The sequence below is a fragment of the Sceloporus occidentalis genome, unplaced genomic scaffold, assembly GCF_023333645.1.
Source record: "Sceloporus occidentalis isolate IW3139 unplaced genomic scaffold, rSceOcc1.0.p SCAF_8, whole genome shotgun sequence".
Taxonomy (NCBI): Eukaryota; Metazoa; Chordata; class Lepidosauria; order Squamata; family Phrynosomatidae; genus Sceloporus; species Sceloporus occidentalis.
In genome coordinates this window covers 12,104,202-12,128,450 of record NW_028316988.1, presented here as the reverse complement: position 1 = coordinate 12,128,450, position 24,249 = coordinate 12,104,202, and the positions used below count along the sequence as shown (strand labels likewise).

The 24,249-nt window shown below is 45.3% G+C and overlaps 1 protein-coding gene across 9 annotated transcripts in view; it reads right to left on the bottom strand.

Annotated features, from left to right (window-relative positions):
* The window catches only part of LOC149307933 (disabled homolog 2-interacting protein-like), a 142,621-nt gene that overhangs the window by 21,306 nt on the left and 97,066 nt on the right, over window positions 1–24,249 (bottom strand). For all 9 annotated transcript variants that reach the window (XM_089534646.1, XM_089534650.1, XM_089534647.1 and 6 more), the window contains 3 exons: window positions 14,608–14,761; window positions 8,707–8,805; window positions 6,582–7,136 (listed from right to left, as the gene is read on the bottom strand). In XM_089534646.1, coding sequence (XP_089390772.1) covers window positions 6,582–7,136; window positions 8,707–8,805; window positions 14,608–14,761 — 808 coding nt within the window. The remainder of the gene's footprint in view (window positions 1–6,581; window positions 7,137–8,706; window positions 8,806–14,607; window positions 14,762–24,249) is intronic.

Here is a 24,249-nt window from a genome sequence, read left to right as displayed (position 1 = left end):
GGGAGAAGGGTGGGATATAAATAATAGTAATAATAGTAATAATAGTAATAATAATAATAGTAATAATTCTACAAAATATTTGCATGCGATTGTTTTGCAGAGAAAACATCATTTTCTGTGTCGCATGTGGGAAGTGCTGCAGTTGGGGGCTTGCTGAGTACAACATTGTTTTCCACTTCCTGAGCGTAAACGGTATTTTCTCTGCAGAAAATAATATTTCCCATTATTTTTTAAACGCTCGTTCTTGTAGAAAGAATGCCGTTTTTCTGCACAAAACAAGCGCGCACGAATATTGCCCGGAATACATCCTGAACTGCAAACAATCTTCCCAAAAACTGTGCATAATTGCAAAAATCATGTTCTGTTTCTTTTGAGAAGAAAACCAGCAAGTAATTCCTTCCTTAAAAGACACTCACCAAAGACTTTGTTCCTGGAATAACTCCAGCCGTAGAAGCGTTTTTGCCCTCTCTGACACATTACGTCAACGCCGAGGAAGACGGAGCCTCTGCAACAAGGATCCCTATGGCTCTTTCTCTCCTCCAAAGCCCCAGAGTCAGACCCCTCTTCTTGCCTGGGCAAACCAGCCTCCATCTGACAAGAATGGCCAAACTCCAGGTCCAAGGAGAGGCTGCAAAACCCAGCGCTCTCTTTCTCTTGAGATAATTAGTCTGTTGAGGGAATGACAGGAGAGCCTCGCTGGGCAATGCCAAGGTCGGGCGCCGCTCATTAAGAATCTTCACCTTTCTTGGGCTGATGGGAATTGAAACGGTGGAGGAAAAAGGAGGCAACAGGGAGCGCAGAGACAAGGCAAGAGGGAATCTGAGAAAGCGGAGCAAGGAAGCGGGCGGAAAGCCACTTCATCCAAAGCTCTTTTGAGGGCACAACTTCCATGCCCTTTCCCCCAAGAGATAACCATACACTTGAGATACAGTGCTGGAAAAGTGTGCTAAGGATGCTGTGGACAGCCCCAAAGACAAACAAATGGGTCCCAGAACAGATTGAGTCCAGATTTTCCTTGGAAGCAATGATGAATCAATTGAGGCTGTTGCGCTTTGGACACACCATGAGAAAAGGCAATGATGCTAGGAAAAATGGAGGGCAGGAGAAAGAAAGAGAGGAAGACCGCATGCCATATGGCTAGACTCAATCGGAGAGGCCATGGGCTTCAATTTGCAAGACCTGAGCAGAGAGGCTGAAGACAAGGGGTCTTGGAGAGGCCTCCTTCACAGGGTTGCCATGATTCAAAATCAACTCAAGGGCAGCTAACAACAACAACAAACCGAACCTGACTTCTTTTCCCAGTAAAGTGACATTTCCAATTTGGGCAGAGGAGGAATGTCAAAAAGAGACATTGAGGAAAGGGATTTAATAGCAAACCACTTCTAGAGATAGTTCCAGAATGGCAACCCATAGAATGACATTTCCTTTAAAGCAGAGGTCCTCAACCCCCCTTTGATACTCCAGCTGTTTTGGACTTCAGTACCCAGAAGCCTTTTCCATCATGGCCAGTGATGAGAGAATCTGGGAGATGAAGTCAAAAACATCTGGAGGACCAGAGGTTGAGAACCACTGCTTTAAAGAAACCTTGGCTGCTTTCCCTCCAAAAAGAATACTTATCCTTTCCAGAAGGGAAGGTTTGTCCCCCCCCCCCCCCACATTCACATTTTAAATCTTTATTTTTAATACTTGAAACATATATCCATCCATGCATCCATTTATCTGTCAATCAATCCGTCAATCATGTGGTGATCAATGAGCAGATACATGTAAAAACATTTTGATGGCATTTTTAAAAAGCATAACGCTAGTTAACTATGAGTAATGATTTAGTAATTATCCCCCAAAAGACATGGCAGGCTACTGGAAGCGTGGGAGAGAGGATGGCTTGACAGATGAGCCTAATGGTTTCAGCCACTCAGATGAATATTGCCTTTTAAGCCACAAAGTGGGGCACACACTCTTTTCCTATTGTTTAATATTTAATAATATAAAATATGGTTGAAAGGCAGAAGATTCCCTCCACTGCAAAACAAATGCAGTAAATCAATGAAAATTTCACTAAGTCCGTCTATGGCTGCAGCAAGTTCAGCCTACTCCAAACAGATTTCCAGATTCCTAAAGAAAGATCCATGGTCTACATATCCTCACGGCACCAGATCCCATCCTATTTTGGAACTAAGCAGGGCTAGTCCTTGGATGGGAGACCACCAAGGAACCCCAGGTACTATAGGCTTTATTTCGGAGGAAGGGACTGCCCAAACCACCTCCGAGGATTCCTCGAAAACCCTGTGAAGTTCATGGGGTCCCCATAAATCAGCAGGAGACCTGAAAAGTAGGTGCACACACAAAGCCAAATCACATCCGCACACTACTCGCACTTCAACGTACTAGTGCATGTGCAATGGTCCCGCATGCACAACTCTGTATAGGCCAACTGTTGTGCATTGTCCAAAAGAAGCATCTCCCATGTTTGGTGCATCTTATGCCTGTGTATGCCAATGAACAGGATGCATGCCAATCTGCGTAATGCAACTTAGATCACTGACAGGATTGTGGCCAAGGAGCCGGATGGCTCCATAATCTGGAAATGAGCCAAACATTGCAAGGAGCACAGCTGGAGGAGGGTCCCTGGTCTTCCATTCTCTTCCCTACAGAATGAAACCAAGGCCCTATGGCAAAAGATGCCCAAAAGCAGGGTCCCAAACCAAGCCCCGTCTCAGAGGAGAAATGAGCAACCAGGGCCTTCCTCATTGGCTTCCTAGAAGATTCGCACCGGATGCCGCTTTTATTCTTTGTTGTAAAGTAACATTGTGAATGTGTTTTAAGTGTGTTACTGTACTTTAATACTGTTTTTCATCTCGGCTTTTAATAAAGGTTTTTAACCTTACATGCTTTGATTCAAAGGGATCTTGTAGCGTCTTTATTAAGACTAACTGTGCAAAAAGAAGATTTTTTAAAAACTGTACATAGATTCTCTTCTCTAGTAAGTTGCCTTGGCTCCTAGTTTGGGGGAAAGGTGTATCGATGGATGGATGGATGGATGGATGGAAGGATGGATACTTCTGGGCCTAGGACAAGAGCTTGGAAAAGTTACTCTGTTGAACTATACCCCTCCCAGCAAATACAGAGGCTGGATATGAAGACATTGGCTATGCTGGGTTGGGGAATTCTGTGAGTTGTGGTCAAAAAGTTTCTAACTTCTGTGAGCTGCCTAGGGCCCCTTTCTGGGCAAAAGGCAGCATAGAAATGAAATGAAATGAAATATGTTCTGGTCTAGATGGACCTCCTGGCTTGACCCAAGACGCTTCTTCTCGCCTTTTAAAGCAAAAATGAAAGCTCTGGATGGCTCAACATGGCAGTGCAGGGATGTTAGGTTTAGAAAAATGATGCCGATGATGATGTTGAGGATGATGATGATGATGAGGAGACCCCTGGCGGAGAGGGATGCGGTCCCACTCCAGCCGTATAACTGACAGGGGACAAGATTGACTTTGAAATAATCAGGTCCGCCTCAGCAGCCATCCCGATTAACAGGATTGACCTTAAGAGGCTTTCACTGATAAAAAGCAATGAGATTAATGCGTCTTTGAAAGACTACCCCGATCCCCCTGGGAGGGCAAGAGGCAGACCCCCTGGGTTTTGGGGGGACAAGGGGCAGAGAGGGGCCATGGTAGGCTCAAGGGGGGCTGAGAGAGTGCGCCATGGGGCGGAGAGCGGCCCAGATGTCACCCCACTCGCTAACAACCCCCTTCGGACAGATGTCAATAAGAGATTTGTCATGAGTGGCGGAGGCAGAGGTGACAGCTCCGTCCTTCCTGAGGCAAGGACTCTGAATTCGAGAGCTCCGAGGAGTCCTTCACAAACCAGGGAAGATCCTAAAACTCCCAGAATGCCACAGCCCAAATGGCTGATGGATGAGATAAATGAACCAAGGAGGAGGTGACTGACCATGAGGATCACCTTAAAATGTCTAAGGCTTTCCCCCATCTTGCAGCAGAACTGTTTCCGATTTGGTGTGATGAATTCTTACTTACATCTGATGGGAAACGGCAAATGAGACGGATGCGAAGATGCCAACTGGCCACAAATGGCCCAAAGGGAGCGGACGGAGGGTGGGTGAATGGCCCCTTCAAACCCAGCAGGCGTTTGGCACCTCCTTGAATAGAAACGCCTGATAAGGAGACAAAATGGCTCTGCTGGGGATGCTTAGAAATGCCACTTTGTGTACAAGACAACGGTTGTTGTGGCGGAGGAACGGGGAGGAGAAGACACCCACTTATCTCTGGAGCTGCCACTCACCCGTCGCACCCTCTTCAAACAACATAATTACCGCCGAGAGGAGGGGAGCGTGCGTTTGTGTGTGTGCGCCGCTCGTAAAACTGATTAAAGTCATAATTAGCTGGACTAACGGCTCTTATAAAAAATATGATCAGATAGCTCGCCTCTCTCTTTGGGCAGAGAGAAGGGGAGGGAGCAGAAACGCATGGCTGCCTCTTCCACTAATAGCAAAGGCATGGCTCAAATCCCACACCGCTTTTCCGCTCACGAACTGAGGGGTGGGGAAGGATGGACAGATGGACAATTGACCCACCGTCTCCCCAAATTTTTAGCCTTGCAGGGGTCAAGACACTGAACAATGTTCCCATCGGGAACACCTCTTCTATTTGCTGCGTTTGCCTTCCTTTGGACGCCCTTCCTGCCCCTTTTCATGGGATAACTAAAACGTATTTCTAAATGCTCAATTGAAGTTTTAGGTTACAACAATGCTAGACCTTTTTAGACCGAAGGAAGATTTCATTTGGAGGTCAGGAAGTGCAACAATTGGAAATCGAACCCACCCAAGTCAACTCTATTTTGCTAACATCTACAACGCATGATATTAAAGCAATCTGCAAGAACTCAGAGATGCTTTTGAACTGTGGACTCCAGAGTTCAGCCATTCCCTGCCTGTACCCTACGGAAGATCCTCTCTAGGACTTGAACTTTGTGGTCCTGCAGCGCCACCATGCACGCAGCTGTCCAGGAGGTGGTACTGCACCTTCCGCCCGTCGTGTGACACACGGGGGGCAACTAGGTTCTTCTCTGATACCGTAAAGCTTCCAGCTTCCAGCTTTTCCTCTCCGTCACACAAGTTTGCCTGTCTGAGCTGCCTATTGACTACTCACCCACCAACCCCAAACAAAGACCCCATTCTTTTGTCCCTGGAGGGGAGGAACGCTTCACAGAGAGGCTCAATTAGCAGCGGCGCAGGTTGCGGAGGCAGTCAATAGCTGAATGGCTAATGGCTGGCTTCTCCTCCCTCTGCCCCACAACTACTTTTCTCTAATTGACTTTAATGGACAACATGTTTCATTGCTGAGACTGCAAATGATGCCCCACGCCACCAAAACGCCAAGCAGAAACACATCACATTCCATGGGATTCCCAAGATGACTCCATGAGGGTCCAGCCATGTCCTTTACTTCAAGGTACAGCCTTTGAATCCCAGTGGAGATGCAGGAGAACAACAACAACAACAACAACAGATGTTCCCTTCAGGTGTACAACCTAACTGGCACAACACAAAAAGGAACAAGTGATGTGGAGGGAAGAGGATATGGTTTGTAAGCATCACTTGTTTATTTGCCCATAATTTATTTGCTTCATGACTAGCAAGGGAACTTTGATCAAGTTGGAAACCTTTTTTTAAAATGGCTCAAAAGCAAGTTTCTCAAGGGTCCAACAACTTGAAGAGGAGAAACCTGGGCTAATGAGATTCTTTGCAGAATAAGATTTAAACTCTGTGCAAAATTCACACAAAATTCACATGTGAATTATTTTCTGTGCAGAAAATGGTGTTTCTGCACAAAAATAATTCACATGTGAATTTTGTGCACAGCAAGCTGTAAACTGCCTGTGAAAACTGTGTGTGGGAGAAAATATCTAAACTCACTTGTTGCTTCCTTCAAGAATGAAATTAGTGAAAAATTGCAACTTCATGTGACGTACATTGGAAGCTGGCTTATGAAGAATCAGATTCGAGGGGGTTGATCAAGCCAGCCATGATCTCAGGCCCAGAGGAGCCATTGCAAAGCTTGGACCTGAACGCTTTGAACCTGATATGGGATTTGAACCCAGGACCTGCTGTGAACAACCTATGGCTCTTTCCTGAAAGGGAACACATGCATCTGAAGGAGAGAGTGCAACGGTGGCTAGTTTTTTCTCAAACCAGTCTCTTTGCTCACAAAGTGGTCTAGAATAGATCATGGGGCGGACAGAGTGTGATCTTACAGATGTTGTTCTACATAATTCCCACCATGATCTAGACCAAATGTCCTCAACCTCCAGATGGCTGGACTACAAGTCCCATCATGCGTAATGCTGGCTGGAGATGATAGGAGCAGTAATGCAATCTAACATTATTTTTGGTCCCTTGGAAACCTTGGTTGGTGGCTAATGGCAGCTTGGGGACTCGTACCAGTACAGGGACCACCACTTTAAGTAGCGCTGGCCTAGAGTAAGCAAGGAAACAGCAAGACCCATGAACGCTAGACAAGGAGACTGAGCACCAGAGCCCATCCCTGGAGGCAAGTGTCTCCTACCTTGGCCTTTCCAGTGCTCTGCAGGATGTGGACCAGGGCCGAGGCCATCTCCTCCTTGTTCTTCACGCTCAGGACTGGCTCCAGCACCGAGCAGAGGACCATGTAGTTGTTGGTGATGTACTCAGCAAACTCCTTGTACATCTCCATGGGCAGGATGCTCATGCTCTGGTAGCGGGACTTGATGCGGATCATGGGCCCTCCGGACTTGCCCTTGCTGGGGTTGGGCGTCACTACCGGGTACCACTTCTCCACAAACTGCCGCCCCGTGACGGAGCCCGCCGGGATGCTGATCAGGCCGATGAAGTTGGTCTTGTCCTTCTTCTTCTTCTTGTCCGTCTCCTTGTAGAGGTGGATAGTGATGCTCCGGAGGGAGGGCAGGTTGTTGAACTCAAAGTGCTCCCCCCAGAAGACATTGTCTGTTTTCAATTTGCACGTCGTCCGCGCATAAAGGACCTCGTCCAGGCAGAGCTCGCACAAATACTTCTTCTTTGCCGGCAGGTCTTTGGCTTCGATAATCCATAGCTTGAGCATGTTCTCCACTCGCCGGCTGTTGTCCTGGGCAAGAGACACACACAGACAAAACAACGAAAAGGTCAAGAAGTGCGGGAGAAGGAAGCAATTACCCAGCGCACAAAAATGGAAGAATGGCTGGCTTCATTATTTGGACGCACTAGAACAGAAACCGATTCTTAATTACATTTTTACTTTAAGGAAAATTGCCGGCTCTTGGGAATTTGCATAATAACCCCTGCTTATGTTCCTTTTCCAAATATCACTGTACTTTCTTGTTTCGCTGGCACCAATTACAAGAAGAAAGGAAGCTAATCGCACACAAACACACGCGCACAGAACAGCTTCACTTTAAAAGAAAAATGGCACCCATTCCCATTTGTCTGCAAAATAAAAAGGAGGGAGGATGGTTGCAGAGTGTTAGACAAGTGTACACAAAGAAAGCTGCTTTGCCAGGTGTTTTCTGCTCAGTTTCTTCTTCCGTCGTACTGAGCCTGAGAGAAGGAAGGGATGCCATGCTGGGCAGAAGAGCTCTTAAGAAAATGGGCACAAAAACCTTCCAAGGCAAATTCACCTTGTCAAAATGGGGGTGTCTGGTTAGCCGCCCCTGTAAATGCCCCAAAGGTCTATGTTTGGCTTTGCAAGAGCCAAAAGGCAATGGGACAGGGAAGAGAAAGCCTCTTGCGTGGGGCTCAAGGAGTCAGCCATTTGCTAAGAGGCTCTGCTCCCTTGTGTAGGGACTCAATGGGTTTCATCCACGAAAGACAATGTCTATGCATACCATGGATGGCCAAACAGCTTTGGAACAATTCATTCAATGCAGTGAAAAATAAGAATGTAGACATCTCTGTTTCAAATCAAAGGCTCCTGAAAAGGAAGCTGGGAATGGATTCTGGGAGCTGTAGTAAAAAAGAATAATTTACTCCAGCATTTCCAGAAAACCAGACAGATGCCTCTTGCACTAGGCTTGCTTCTACATTATAATATCAAAGTTGCTTACTTTGTCCCACCAGGCAGGCTGCGTGGGGTTTTTTTATATTCAGTATTTATCTTCTTCTTTTAATGATGCACCTAAGTGGGATTTTTCTTAAAGCGATGAAGTTCTTTTTAAAAGCAAGTGGCTCATTAATGAATCGTTAATGGATTGTACATAAATTTGGTTTTTATAGTTGCCCTGGAAAAACCAGGCATGCTATCTTGCCTGTGCTTCTATTTGCCCCCCCCCCCCCCCCATTCTCCTGCAAAGAGGACAGAGCTACGTAGGCTGAGAAAATGCAAGAGAAGCCAGAACCTGGAAGAATTCCTCTGTTGGAATACAATCTCCATGCAGCATGAGGGATGCTGGGAATACAAGTCAATCAATAAAGAGAGAGAGGGGAAGTTTTTCAGGCTCTGGAAGACAGCAACAGAACTAATGTCATTGAGACAACTCTGAGGGATTCTGGGACTTATAGTGCAAAAAAAGAAGGGAAGGAAGGAGAGAGGGAAGATGGATGGATGGATGGTTTTCCCCTAGGCTCTGGAAAAGAGCAATGGAACGCATGCCATTGAGAGAACTCTGGGGGATTCTGGGAGTTATAGTCCACTGAGAAACCTTTTGCCACGCTGCTCCTACCTTGTTTGGGTGCACAGCACGCCGCAGGTTCTCCATCCATTTGTCGCGCTCGGCCGCCGATCGACAAGAAAAGCATTTACTGCCAGATGAAGTTGTCACCTGGAGGGAAGACAATAAAGGGAGAGTTCCTCAGAAACTGAGACGGCCGGAGGATTTATGAATCCCAGTTCCACCCGAGGCAACAAGGTGGAAGCTTTTCCATGGAGGACTAAGCACTGGCTGCCCTTCCTAGACCTAAGCAAGGTCCGGCGGATGTCAGTGGGACATCTTTTCTAGCAAGAAAGGCTGTGGGGACATCTGGGCTGCTCTCCTGAATGCACAGCCCAAGATATGTTACTGCCCGAGGCAACATATCATCTGCCCGGTGCATCTTTCAGCCAAAGAACATCTTGGCTTTCAAATTAGAAGAGAAGCCAGGCCGATGCTGTTTTGCAGAAGGCAGCACACAGCGGGGAAGAGCAAAGCTTTTAGCAACATATAATGCTGTCTTGGGCCTCCGTCTTCTTTTGTTTTCTTGCGACAACAGAGGTGTTACAAGCGTGCCACTGCTTGCCTCCATGCAACGCCAGAGAGCATGATATTATTATGTGAATAAAGAGACAATCCCTCTGTTTGCTCAAAGCCACCTCTTCCCTCTCTGGCAAAGGGGCAGCTTGAAGCCAAAACGCTAAAGAGTACATGCAGAGCTCCAAATGTTGCTTTACAAAAATATTTTATTAATGTTGCTTGTTAGGAGAAGGAAGGGAAGAGGTGCTTTGGGTGGTGCAGGATCCTTATTTTCCAGGAGAAAATAAAACAGCGCAGCTGCCTTACGTACTAAAGAAGTGTTCGCCTTACACACATTATCCATGAATAATGACTACTGCTCTGGGCAACTTTGCAAGAAGAGAAAGTAACACTTGGGAACAACGGAATTAATGCCCTTGCCCCTTGTTATTTGCAAAATCAGAGCATGATGGGAACATCATTAATTTTTAACGCGTTTCCTCCACGCTCTGAATCTGCAAATGCCTTTCCTTGCTCTTGCGTCCTCCAGGAGGGCAAATTTGTAATCTGGAGAAATCTACGGTGAGTCCAGGATCTACAGGGATGTCTGCTTGGCTCGTCCTGCAACGTAACATTTAAAAACCTGGTCCCATTACTCATTTCTCCAAGATTGCTGTGGATGGCGAAGGGTGGGTTTGCAGCCAGTGCTCAGCTCCTTCGCTCTCAGCTCAGAGAAGTTCTTCTCTAAAAACAGTGGAGCCTTCTCTTCTCCTGGGCATAGAAATGTAATGCTAAAGCCACTTGGCTGCACCTGCTGGGCACTCCAAGCAGTCAAGCTTTTCCTGTGGCTGGACCAGGCCAAAGGTGGCATGGCTTCCTCTGGTCACCACAACTGTCTGCCATGCACCTCTGGTGTGCTGGGCTCCAAGAGGACATTCGTTGTTGAAGGACCAGAAGCTGAGCATTTCTTCCAGTATGTCTCACGGACATGCATTACAGCCTGGAAAAGTTTCTTTTTTGATTTGTAGTTTTGCATGCCGGCTGCAGGATTCAGGGAACTGTGATCCAAAAAAGGAGCTTTATCAAATTTTAGTGCATGCACACAGCTCCTGCATATGCTGAACAAAGCAGCAGAAAGAGCCAGCTCTTTCCCAGCCAGGTTCAACAAAACTTCCATCAATAACCAACAGGCCCTTGTGGCATAAGGAACGGAAATCTCGTCTTCTCATTTTCTTAAGCACTATTCTCTCCTTTGCTGCAAGTTTCTCATTTAAAAAAAGAAAGGTAGTCCAATTATTTATACAGCTTAGGTATCCTTTTTCTGAAATTCTTGGTACTGGGCGTGTTTTGGATTTTGGAATATTTGGATATCTTTTAAATGAGGCCCAAGTCTAAACATGACATTCATTTATATTTCATTTACACCTTTTACGTATAGCCTAAAGCTAATTTTATACACAATATTTTTTATGATTTTGTGCATGACACCAAGATTGTTTACCCTGGACCATCAGAAAGCAAAGGCGTCACTACTTCAGCCACCCATGCGGACAATTTTGGGAGGATTTCGGATTTCCAGATGAACCTCAACCTGTGTGCATTTTCAAACCACCCATTTTTTGTATCCATGAGGATTTGTATGCATTTTAAACTCACCTTCCCCTGCCAGTAACACATATTTCAACCTCACATAAGTAATTTATTCTCTTATTTGACATATGAAAAAAGGGCAAATGATAAATGCAGACTGATGCATAATTCAGTGTGCCATAAGACCCGATGAAAGAGGGGACCGGACGAAGTAAAATACCTCCTTAACCTGGGAGAGGCGAGACACCAACTCACCTTGCAGAGAACAATTTGGGCTTTGTGGCTACATCATGGGTGCTTTGTGGAACGGTGCAACCTGTGTTTGTGTGCGTTTGTGTGGGAGGCAGTGAAATCTTTGCACACACACCTTGACTCCTTCTAACAAGGCAACAATGATAAACAGAATAGAGGAATCAAAACTGGCCTTTAAGCACCCCAGAAAAGGATCTAGATAGATAGATAGATAGATAGATAGATAGATAGATAGATAAATAGATAGATAGAGGGAGGTATTAATTTACTGGGGTAAAATTCAATTATGGGGGGAAATCATTACTTTCTCCAATCTAGCTCCTTTCCCCTCATTATCCTCATTCCATGGATGGGTGGCTTCCTCCATCAGGCAAAATTATCCTGCAATTTTCAGCTCCCTGCAAAAACAGCAATGCTTTCCCCGGGTGAAGCTCCAGGGAGGGAGAAAGTGCACCAATGCCATAATCCGACCTACTTATTGAAACGCAGTGCCAAACCCTCCTCCCAAGAACAGCCACTGGACACAGCAGCCTTCTCACGGCAGTGGAGAAGAGGAAGGGGACAGGCACCCATGTCCAGCGTGTCCTGTGCAAATGGGGACCGAGTTGGCACCCTTCGCCTCTGCTGCAGGAACCCACAACTAAAGCACTAAAGCAGAGAGATGGCGATTCAGCCTCAAGACCTCCAATGGAGGAGAGTCCACCAACTTCTGAGGCTTTCCTCCAAGCCATGTGGTCTGGGGATGATTGGAGACATTATTCCAACCCCTTACTGTCAATACGTTATTCTTAATGTTTATAGGTGGTAATCATTTCCCTTGTAATTTGAGTCCACTGGTTTGGTGTCCTAGACTCTGGAGCAGCACAAAGCAAGCTTGCTCCATCTTCTGCACAATTTCCCTGCAGGTATTTAATGAGGATTGTGTCATATCTCTTCTCAAATCTCCTCTTCTCCAAGCTAAACATTCCCAGATCCCTCAGTTGTTCCTCACTCACAGGGCTTGCTTTCCAAACTTTTGACCATCTCGACTGACCCATTCCAGTTGGTCAATGCCCATCTTGAACTGTGGTGCCCAGAACTGGACACAGGAGTCCAGGTGAGGCCTGACCAAAGATGGACAGGGTGGTACTATGCCCTTTGGATAAAGAAAGATAGCATGCTGCAAGAGGACTAAAAGGGGAATGAAGAGCAAGGCAACTTGGCTAAAACTATGGCAGCCACCTTGCCACTTGCTCCAGATGGACTGATCTGCTTTCCCTCCAGATGTGTTGGATTATGACTCCTATCATCCCCAGCTAGCTAAAACATACTGCCTCCTAATGAAAGTATAAACATTGGCTACTGCTGCCTGTCCAGAATATCTCTCTTTCTCTCACAGCCCAGAATAACACATAAAGCCTGTCGTTTCTGAGATGGAGCTTGCTCCAGAGGGGTTTTAATAATATCTCCCATCATCCCCAGAACACATGGCTTGGAGGAAAGCTGTTTATAGGTGTGTGTTGAAAGACTTGGGATTTCTCATCTTCCGCTTCCATTGATTTGTCTGATCTCTTTCTAGAGCGATCGGTACCGGCGTTGACCCATTAGTACTTCTGATGGCAGCTAAAAAGATCTATCCATTATTCCTTATGTAAACTATTTCATGTTTTGCCTTTCCTCAAGCTACTGACAATCAAAACAGCCCTGTATTTGAAGGCTGTAAGTCTCGGATCACCACTCTCTCCATGAAAAATTATAGCATGGCGGTTTTAATGGTTCGTTGTTATGGCTTATCATCCAAACCGTTCATTACAGTTTTGGAAACAGTTTTGGAGAAGTCGGTCTCAACGCTGCGGCCTCCAAATTGCAATGGGCTCCCATGTCAGGAGGGCAACAAATCCTCTCCGGGTTTTGCCTTGCACAATTCAGATTAAAATTCACTGTTTCAATGGGATGGTACATGGGGCAGAACTGGCATGACTGTTGCCCAGACATAGACAGTTCCCATAAAGAGAATGTTAGGAGAGAACAGAAAGGTTGCAGACTTTTCAGGGTGCAAAATTCTCCTTCTTGAGAATGTCCTGGCCTAGAAAGATCAAGTTCCTAGCCATTACGGATGCAACGCATCTCTGAAGCCGCAATGGGAGGTTGGGGAGAGGCTGAAGATACTAACTTGTGGTTGGGTTTCAGCCTCTTCTCTATTCCACCCCTAAAAAGATTATGAGCACAATACAAATTATGCCGGAAAGGAGACAGCATGAATAATTCATCACTTATATTGGTCACAGGGATTCAAGCTTTCCTTGGATTAATGTGACACAGAATTTTAATTATTTTAGAAAAGAGAACTCTCGGCCCCTGAACCGCGTCTCCTTGCAACCTAAGGAAAGCCCCTCGATTGGGAGAACGGGTGGCAGTTCTGCACCCAATTGGGACATTTGCGTCAATTTGTTTTGCATAATCTCAAGAACCTTCCCAGTACTATCTATCTATATCTATATCTATCTATATCTATATCTATATCTATATCTATATCTATATCTATATCTATATCTATATGGCCTTCATGCTAGAATCCTTTCCCCCAAATTGGAGAGAATCTCATCTTAGGTTGCAAGATCACAAGGCCTGGCACTGAATTTCCATTTGACTTCTCCCAGTGGGAGTTGTTGTCATTGTTGTCACTGTTGTTGTTGTTTTTGTGTGCCTTCAAGTTGTTTCTGGCTTACAGTGAACCGATCACAGAGTTTTCTTGGCAAGATTTGTTCAGTGCCTTTTCCACTGGGTTTCTGCTGATGGGGATTTCACTGCTTTGGATGCTAGGATGATATTATTATTATTATTATTATTATTATTATTAAAAATCTGTGTTTACAACTTAATTGCAGTTGTTTTTAATCTGGAATTTTATCACTGTTAGCCACCTTGAGTGCCATTTCATTGAACAAACAGGCAAACTGTGGCCAGAGACCATGATGTTGCTGGGATCTTGAGATGCCTAACCAGGCACAACTCCACAATTCAATCACACTCACACACATCCCTCTTGTGTTGAAACACGGTTTACTCGCCTCAAGGTGGGAACATTTGTTTGATAAAAAAGCCACGCTTTAATCTGGCTCCTGGCAAAGAAAGCCGGTCTGTGTATGCTTCCCTTCCAACCTTGATTCTATCACCTGCGATCGTGAGGTTCAAGATTTCTGTGTGTGGCATTGTAATTATCACTGCATTCAAGGAAAGAAGGAAGAGAAAGAGGAAGAAGCGGGTGGAAAAGGAAGAAAGAGGAGGAGGAAGAGGAGGCAAAGCAGTGTGCAGATTCCACAAAATGGGACCATGGGCTGCCAAACTCATCTCAGTCTTTCCAACACTGAACTACAAACAGGGCAACACCTGGATCATCACACAAATTCTGTACCATTGATACATTAAGGAAATACAGTTATCCCTCCATATTTGTGGCTTTGACTTTTGTGGATCTGATTATTTGATTAATATATTCTCTCTAGGAATCTCTAGATCCGCCAGCGCAACTCTGCTAAACTTTGACCATAGAGTTGCCCAAACGCTGCTCCTCCCCACTGCGTGGTCCCTTACCTCGAAGCAGAAGTCCTGCCCCAAGATGCTGCTGTGCACGGGCTTGATGACCACTTCCTCCTCCATGCTGAGGTCCAGGGCCTCCACCGCGCTACTGGGACTGAGCAGGGATTCGTGGGAGCGCGACTCCTTCAGCCTCGGCATCAGATGGGATCTGTGGGGAGAGAAGGCGGGAGGAAGGAAGAGTCAGCCATCTGCGTACGGGGCTCCCAGCAGCCGGAAAAGGCTGGCAAGAAGACCCTGTTTGACAGCTGTGTGTAACAGGTAGCACTGTGTAACTCCAGTTTGGACCAGTCCAGCCAGCTCATCCTTCCCCACCAAGGGCATAGCTATAGAAGGTCCTTGGCAGCACAACTGGGCGAGAAATCACTTGCACTGGTGTAACTGGACTTGTGCAATACTGCAAATACTCATGCAGCCTCCAAAAATATGCATCCTGCAGCCTCTAAGAAAGATGCAACTCCGTTTGTGTAATGACATTTCCAACAGCGTAAAGCCACAACTGTATGGATGTGGAAGTTGGACGGTGGCAAAAGCCAATAGGATGAACAGGTCCTACATGACTTTGGAGCTTCGAAAGTTTGCAACAAGTATATTCTGCATTTTGATTGGCCAATAAAGGCATCACCGATGGATTTAGGTTCTACATGATTTTGTAAACTTCCATCATGCCTCTCTTTAATGGGCAGCCATTCTGTATAACCTAAATTCGACAGACCAAGGAATGCTTTCTCCTTCCGGCTTCTCCTGTCCTTATTGCGTTGTACTCTGCATGTGCTCAGAGTCACTCCCATCCATATGAATACTAAGAGCTCCTATCAGTTTGTTTTTCTCTATTGATTTCCCCCAGAAGTACCCAAAAGTGCTACCCAGCACAACTTAAATTGCTGTAAATAGCAACTTAGCCAAACAAGACCAATAATTATACTATAATGAATTATTACATCAACTCACTCCAGAAAAATGAATGGAAATTTCAAACAACCAACCGACAAAAAGAAAACAAGATCAATAATGCAAATACGCCAGCAGCTGCAGCCAGGGTTTCCTTTTTAATTATTTGTCTGATCCATTTAAGGACCATTCTTCCACCGGTCAGAAGAAGACAATAAAGCTGCAATCCGACGGAACTAAGATAACTAAATGGACAAGCAAGCTAAGGGTTTTTAAACACCTCTGCACATAAAATGCTGTTTCCTGCAACAAAAATGTTCAAGTTTTGCTCTTTAGTAGTTCTATTCTGCAAACAATTTTGGTCAATGGCGCAGTTTTCAAAGGTTTTTTCTTGCAGAAGGAAGAACACTGCGAAAATGGCTTGTTGCTTCCCTGAGCACAAAGACCCCGATCCTGTCCTGGTTCAGACATCGTTGCCACCATTTTATCAGTGAGTTAGATGAAAGAATAGAGAGCATGCTTATCAAATTGGAGAGCTTGAATTCAGAGATATAGCCGTGTTAGTCTGTCGAATCAGTATGTGGAGAGATCTTGTAGCACCCTTGAGACTCACTGAAAGACAGAAATTGGCAGCATGAGCTTTCCTAGACTTCAGTCTACTTCCTCAGATGCATTTAGTGGAGGGTTTGGTTTGCTTGGCTTGCTCCCAGACCCATTCGTTTGCATTGCTAACTCTCAGGGTCTCCACAGATCTCTCCTTCAGCACCACTTTCCAGCTGAGTTGATTCGCCTCTTGGCCGCTTTCTTTGCTGCCTGGCTTCCACTGACCATCCATAGTTGAACACGCTTAAGATGCAATGAAACACTAAGGATGGGCATTGGAGAGGGTGGCAACCAACCCAGGAAAGGGAATTTGGGGACAAAGTGGGATGGTTGGGATTTTTTCTTTCCATCACCAGAGTGCAGGGGATGATGGATGGAAGGACATGACAGAGAAATATCAAATTATTACCAGCAGCTTAGAGAAAAGTCCGTCCTTCTCTCGAAGCACCGCATCCCATTCCCTACAGAGATAGGCTTGTAAAACGTACACTGCCATCAGCAAAGAGCTGGACGGCTCAAAAGACAGTTTTTAAAAATGGCACTAGACAAAATTAATGGGAGGAGGAATACTCGAGGTTATTAACTGTGATAGCTAAAAATGGATTTATTCTTGACAGCTCTTCTTTTGCATCTCAGAGACAATTTACATGGCTTAGGCTACCTTGCCTAACAACAACAAAACCAGGCTCCCAAAAAGCCCTGTCTGCAATTCTCCAAAGCGTTGGACGTCTGCATTTCAGACTCTCAGAGGACTTCAATCCCCCTGGAGCCCTCCTATTTCGTTGCTAAATTTGAGGTGGCTTGCATGCAGCTATAACTGGAAGCTACAAATGCAGAGTGGTTTAACAGGCGATTATGGAGTGGGACTGAAGCTGGACAACATGAGAGGAACGAAGGCTCTTCCAGCCCTCACCAGGCCTATAATTTTGCTGGCGGTGCCACTCAATAGGTCTCTGGACCTCAGTCCCTCCAAACAGTTGCTGCAACTCTCTCCCAAGCCTTCTCCTGACATCGACACTGACAATTTCCCCAAATGTAATGAGAGACCAGGATGAGTCTTCCCTAAAAAGCATGGCACCGCCTGAACAATTCTGGCCATGGGGGGACTCTGGAGAAGACCAGGGGAGGGGAAGCCCAAAATAAAAAGCAGTATTTACGGTGTAATCCTATCCATTTGGAGTCAGGGACAGACCCAGTGGATTACCCACTAGCAAAGGCATTCAGGGGCCCATCGAGTGCATCTTCAAGTCTCCAAACAATTCAAAGATGCTTTCACACTACAGTATCTAATCCATATTAACACCGCCCCTCCCCCCCAACAAAATACCCCTATTTAGATTGGTATAATGTATATAAAAATATTCCAAGATTCTCTGAAGATGCCAGCCACAGTTGCATGCATGCATGCGCGCATATATATATATATATATATATATATAGTTCTCTCAGTGTCTGGATAGGGCTTAGATTTCTAATGGAGAGGGCTTTCTCAGCCGTAATGTCACCACCAATAAAGCCCTGCAATATGTGAGCCTGCCATATCCTTCCACATGCTAAAAACAATTCCCTTCTTGAAACTTGCAAAACCAGTCCCTAAATCTCTGCACCTCTACATGAACCATGTGTTTGCAAACAGGTTCCTCCTTCTCCCTCCCCAAAAGCCATGTCACTCCTGGTTTTTTGGCTTGCCAGCTGGCCAAGCTCCAGCGCAACTTTCATGTTCAGCCGGCACCTGGCATGCGCTTTGGGGTGTTTAAATAGCAGCAACGCATCCAGAGATCGGGGGGGGGGGGTATCCAGGCATCCAGGAAACAGACTTTCCAGCGGCTAGAAACCAACACGAAGTTTGGAGCTGCCGCCCTGTAATTACCCGCTTTTGGAGAGCTTTTGCCATCAAAGCAAGGAGGCCTCCTACAATACAAGAAGCTGCTTTCCATCAAGAGTGGGTCATTGCCAGCCTTGCGAGGTTGGCTTTGGTTTTGGCTGGAAACTCCTGGAGGCCGCTAAGCAAAGCCAGGTGCAAGAGAGGCGCTCAAGCAGGTGGACAGATGCTGAGACTCAAGAAGCAGAGGCCCCAGGAATTCAGGAGCAGGATCAGGACCAGACTCACATTTTCTAAAAGGAAATGCCACTCCAGATTCTGCCACGCAACCTTTTCTTTTTCAGCGGCCTAATTTGCGGAAGCTATACAGCTGGAGTTGGAAAACCTTGGCGATTGATTGATCGCCTCCCCAAGATCTACCAGTGTATCTGGACCCAGATTCTCTCCATTCCTGTTTTACAATGCAGACTCTTAAGGGACCAGAAGGGTAAAAGAGTTGAACCCCCTTCTGATATACAGTTAAACCAGCGGCGTGGCCATCCCCAGCCCTGGGCTCCTCAATGTCCTTCCTGCTCAGCTGTTGTGTAAATAATGCCACACTCACCAATCGGACACCTGCTCCATAACTAAGACTTGTGGGGACTGAGGGATCTGTGTCTCAAGGTGGCCAAGATAGGACTCACAGCACTAGTGGCACTCCAGTCTGGCTTTTGCAATGGAAAGGTTCCTCTGAACAGACTACAATTCCCAGAAACTCCCAGCAATGCTTGGAAAGGAGAGGAAAAGTCACACATTCCTCACAACCCTCAAGCCGGCGCATGCAAGCGCATGCCTTGCAAAGATAAACAGAGCTGGCTGCTTTCCAGCCTCCGGAAAATGAGTTGGGTTTGTTCCCCCCATGCCTCTGGGGCAAGGGATTTCTAGTGCACCAACCTGTTTGACAGGTCTGTGGCTTGGAAGCCCTTCCTTAAGCCAGAGACCAGGAGCAGAAGGCTCAACGTATATCTCACCAACATCCCTCCTTTACCTTTGTCTACTTTCTCAAACCTTGCTTAAACCTCCTTTAATTTCTTCCTGCAACTTTTACATCTTCCTTCATTTCGCTGCCAAATGGAGACAGTGGGGCAATGCAGCAGGAACTTGAACTCGTGTCTCTCCCTACTGCTTTCAGAGGTGGCAAACCTCCATCTTCCCAAGACCAAAGGCCATATATCCGGTGGCTTTAGCAGCATGGAAAAGGGGCACTAAATGGTTATTTTTATCTCTCTGCTTATTTCCCACAAAGGGCAAAAAAAGAGGTCTGTGGTTGATGCTTCAGAATGCAGCAGAGATGCCAAAAAATTGGGGGAGGAAGGAGATTTAAGGGAAAAACAGCCAAGCCATAGACTAGAAGACAGACCAAATAAAAGAGGGAACAGCATTAGCCACCCAGCTCTGCAGGATCGATGCCAAAAAAAGAGGTCAGCCTTTTAAAGAACAAAATGGTACCGAAATCCCGACAACAGATGAAAACTTTAGACACACTTGAAATGGACAAACCTCACTTTTATTAAGGGATAAAATAATCAATGAAAAGGAATGAAGACCGGGGCATAAGAATGAATGACTGCAAAGAAAGACGGTCCAAAGCTTTAAGGAGAGAAAAGAAAACTGTCGATAGTTTGCTTTGGAGGGAGATATATCAGTATTAGCAACTTAGAAAAAGCTTTGATATGAGGATAACTGTGTTCAACAATCACATCGAAGTGTTTAGACATATAAAATAACCAAGAGTGTATACTCTTAAAATAAACGGATAAGATATATGGATAAGATATGTACTGTATGGAATGGATATGTAATGTAAACGGAGAAGATATATATGCAACTAGACATGTTGTAATGTTGTCATGATATAAATGATCGAAGATGAATTTGAACAATTTATATTAAAATGATGTATAAATTTATAACTTGGAAAAGAGGGGGAGGACGTCTGGAAAAGGATATGACGTGAAAACACATGTAAAAGAGAAGTGTCTTAGAATATGCTTCAGACAAAATCAATAAAAACTGTATTTAAAAGATAAATAAAGAACAAAATAGAAAACTAGAAACAGCAGGAGACACCTTTTTCAAAACCAAATATGCAATTTACACACAAACACAAATCTGGAGCAAAGAGCTTCTGAGGAAAAGACTTTGAACCGGAGGGTGCTATCTTTTTTAAAATTTAAACTTTTTAAAGGCGTGTTTTTAAATTGCTTTTGCATCCGACGGCCTTTTAAACAGCCTTATTCTTGCGCGATTATTTGCCACAAATCTCCCTCTTAAAAAACCTTGCTGTGAGCCACCTTGAGTCCCATTTGGGTAGAGATAAATAAGGAAATAATATATGCAAACTTGCATAATGTGTGTCTAATGTATGCACATTTTGCTAGCTGCTTCCCTGAATGCCACTCTCTTCTGTGTGGCTTTTCCATTAATATGTGCATTGCCTCCCTCACTTACTAGGCTTCCTGCGCATGTTCCTGCCTGAAGGCCTTCTTCTTGGCCCCATAGAGTCCCCATTGAGTCCAGGTTTCTAGTCCTCATTGAATCCAAGGTTCTTGATCCCAGTGAGTCCAGTTTTCTAGACCCTAGTGAGTCTAGGGCCCCATTCGCACTAGAAAATAATCTGGGATGAATCCAGGTTGAATCCTTGGTCCCGAATGCATTCGGTGCACTTTTTTTTTTTTTGGGGGGGGGGGGGTGCTGGCAAAAACCCACTTAAGCCGGAATATTTGATACTGGGTTTTTGATACCTGAGTTTTCCTGAAAGATCTGCATCTTGACTATGCTTCTGAATCAATTCACTTTGCTCTGTATTGTTAAAGGAGGCGAGGCAGCGCCATTTTAACCCAACACAAGGGTTAAAATGACTCAAAGAGATGCACAAACCCAAAATGTAATGGGAACAACAAACATGATATGCGTCAGTGCGGCGATCTGCATCTCCTTGGGACAAAAAAAATGAGTGTCAATGTCCCCTAAGAAAGGAGCAGCATGGCATAGCGGTTTGAGAGTTGGTCTAGGACACTGGGAGACCAGTTGGACTCGGCCATGGGAACCCACTGGGAGACCTGGGACAAGTCACACTCTCTCGGCCTCAGAGGACGGCAATGGCAAACCCTCTCTGAAGAAACCTGCCAAGAAAACCCCATGGCAGGGCACCTTAGATTCATTTGGATCCGTTTGGCTTCTATTCCACTTTTCTTCTCCAACTCTGGGACTTTGGGCAGCTCCCCAAAAGATTTTAAGAGAAGGAGATGCAAACAGAAACAGAAAGTCAAAGTATTCACAACACAATTTAAACACATCACCGCATTTCCATACACAATTAAAGAAATGATATTATTAGAGCGCAATTAAGTTAAAACGCCATTTAAAAGCAAACCGGTTTCTTGTAAAAATAAAATGAACTCAAGTACAACTCCCAGCCAGTTAGAAGCCCTTTGGCTCAGGATCCAGTCAAGGGCCCAGAGTCTCTGCTTGGAGCGGACCCCTTTCAGTTTCACTTGTCAAGGGCTCCCACAACATCATTGATCAGAACCAGGAGGGCCTTCCCAAGGTGTCCTTTTGTGCCAGGTGAGGTTGGGATCGAACCTCCATTTTCCAGCACAGTCTACCTCAGAGGATCAGGTGCAGAGGACTTGAACCTTCCTTTGCAAACATTGCTGTGCTGGGCTTTGGTCTGATCCAGAAAGGTTGTGTGTGTGTGTGTGTATGTGTGTGTGTGTGTGTGTGTTTTATTGACACTGACTCAAGACTTTGGGTAATTTTTTAGGAGAAGGACCACAACTCCCCAAACATCCCTACTACAGCGATACTCTCTGGGTGGATTCTGGGAGGTGCAGTCTTCCCTTGCAAAGGGATTTTTCCAAGCTCTGGGGAGGAAATTATTTTGGTCCAGTGACACAGAGGGAATCTGTGAGCCTCACAACAGATCTCTGGAGGAGAGCAATAGGGTCCCTGGCCTACACCGCAGGGCGGGCGGGACGGCCTCTGGGGCCAGGACAAGATGCGAAACATCTGTGAGAACTTGCTGGCTCTTGCTTGCCAGAAAGGAAAGGGATTTTCAGCAGGGGCGCTTCCTCATTCCTTCCTTGCCTCGCTTTTGCTCCCTCCTTCTCTGTAAACATTCACTGGCTCTTTGGCAGAAAAATGCAGCCGCCCCAAAGGCATTATTAAGGGCAGCTCTCTAGATTTAGTGCAATAGAATCCCACATGCGCAAAACAGCGCATACCTTTATCAGACCAAGCAAAATGCACAAAATACAGGATGCAAGCTCTTTTAAATAGGGTTTCCTTGGCACAGCATAGTCAGTAGTATATACAATATTGTATTGATGATTTATCCAGAGGGGCTTTGCAGTTTTATGTACAAGATACAAGAGGCTGGAGCCAGTGTGGCACAGTGGTTTGAGCGCTGGACTAGGGCTCTGAAGACTAGGATTCAAATCCCGGCTCAGCCATGGAAACCCACTGGGAGACCCAGGGCAAGTCACACTCTCTCAGCCTCAGAGGATGGCAATGGCAGACCCCTCTGAAGAAACCTTGCCAAGAAAACCCCATCATCGGTTCGCCTTAGGGTCACCTAAATCAGAAACGACATGAAGGCATGCAACAACTGACTTCCAGCCTTTTTGAATGTTGGCCAGGAATGATGGGCGTTGCAACCCAATGCATCCAAGATGGATACTTTTCACTTTGCAAACTCCTTTCTGGTTGGCTTATAAGAGCGTAAGCGGCTCCTTCGTTGGGCACAGAATCGTGTTCTTTGCACTTCCAGATCCCAAAATACAAGAGGTTTGGGGCAAAGGGAGAGAAGTCCTTCCAAGCCCTGTCTCCCTCCTTCTCCTCCTGAGAAGCCCCCGCCTGCCAAATATTCATTTCCATTTAATTTCACAGTCCTAATGGATTTTCAGAAAGTATTTCAAGAACATATTTGCTTTCCAAGCATTTGCTTCCTCTCCCATTTGGAGCAATTGCCCAAACCCACCCCTGGCTCCTATTGCTACCTTCTCTTGTCTCAAACACACCCAGACTCTCCATAGAATTCCTCAAGGCATCCTCAAGCTCAAATCATTTCAGGGAGGTAGGTAGGTAGGTAGGTAGGTGTGTGTGTGTGTGTGTGTGTGTGTGTGTGTGTGTGTATATATATATATATATATATATAAATCAATAGCTGACAGACTTGTCAAATTACTTCAGGGACCAACCAAGCAATTTTTAAACATTCATAAACCCTTGCAGAAGCCTTAAAAACGCGCTGAATTTTAAGAGCGAAGGAGCGGCCTGAACGCAACGCGGATCAAACAGGATTATGGTTCTGTAAATGAGAAATTAATTTATAGATAATGAATTATCTTAGAGAGGAAACAGGCCTCCTTTCAAAAAACAAAAATAAAAAGGCAAGAGAATTATCCAGGAAAATGTGATGAACATTTTAACACACACAAACACACACACACATACACCCCAAATATAAAGGGAGAAGGCAACGTACAACAGGCTGTTTACTTTTTGGAAAGTTCAGAATCTGGTGGACAAATATATATATATATATATGAAAATCAAGGTACAATGGCAGTCTAAGGAGTTTATCCCACGAAGGAATCGGGAGTTTATCCCGTATATATCCTGGAAAAATCATGTAATTACGTTTCACATGACAGCCACACAAAACCCAACATTAAAGTGGTCACAAAGAAGCATTAACGCACATCTTTTTACTTTCGGGATTTCAGTGACAATGTATTTTCAACATCACTTTATTTGTGCAATTGGTGTGATAACCATTTGTGCAATTATTTGCCATTTTCACTTTATTTGCGGGATGCTCTAAATGCACTTCAATCTCTCTTTAATGCCAAAATTAGCCTCAGTGTGATAAACATTTTCCATAGGGTTTCCTTGGGCAAGCAATCCTCGGAAGTTATTTTGCCAGTGCCTTTCCTTGCAATATAGCTGACAGCCCCTGAAATATGGTCTCACATCCAAGTACTAACCAGGCCTGACCCTGCTTAGCTCCCAAGGAGAGGGTATCTGGGGTCTTAAGGTGGTCCTCTGAACTATACTGAACCTCAGAATAGGATTATGGGATTACGTTTTTGCTTCCTTTCTTCCTAAATCTTCCCTGCTGAACCAGGGAATCTGTTTCCAATTTTTTAGCAGAGCGCCAGGCTCTCTTTCTCTTTCCGCTGGCGAGGATAAAAGGGCCAAGGATGCCCACACCTTGGAGCTCTTTGGGGAAAGACAGATATAAATGGAACTAATAGGGAAAATAAACAATTGCTCATTAG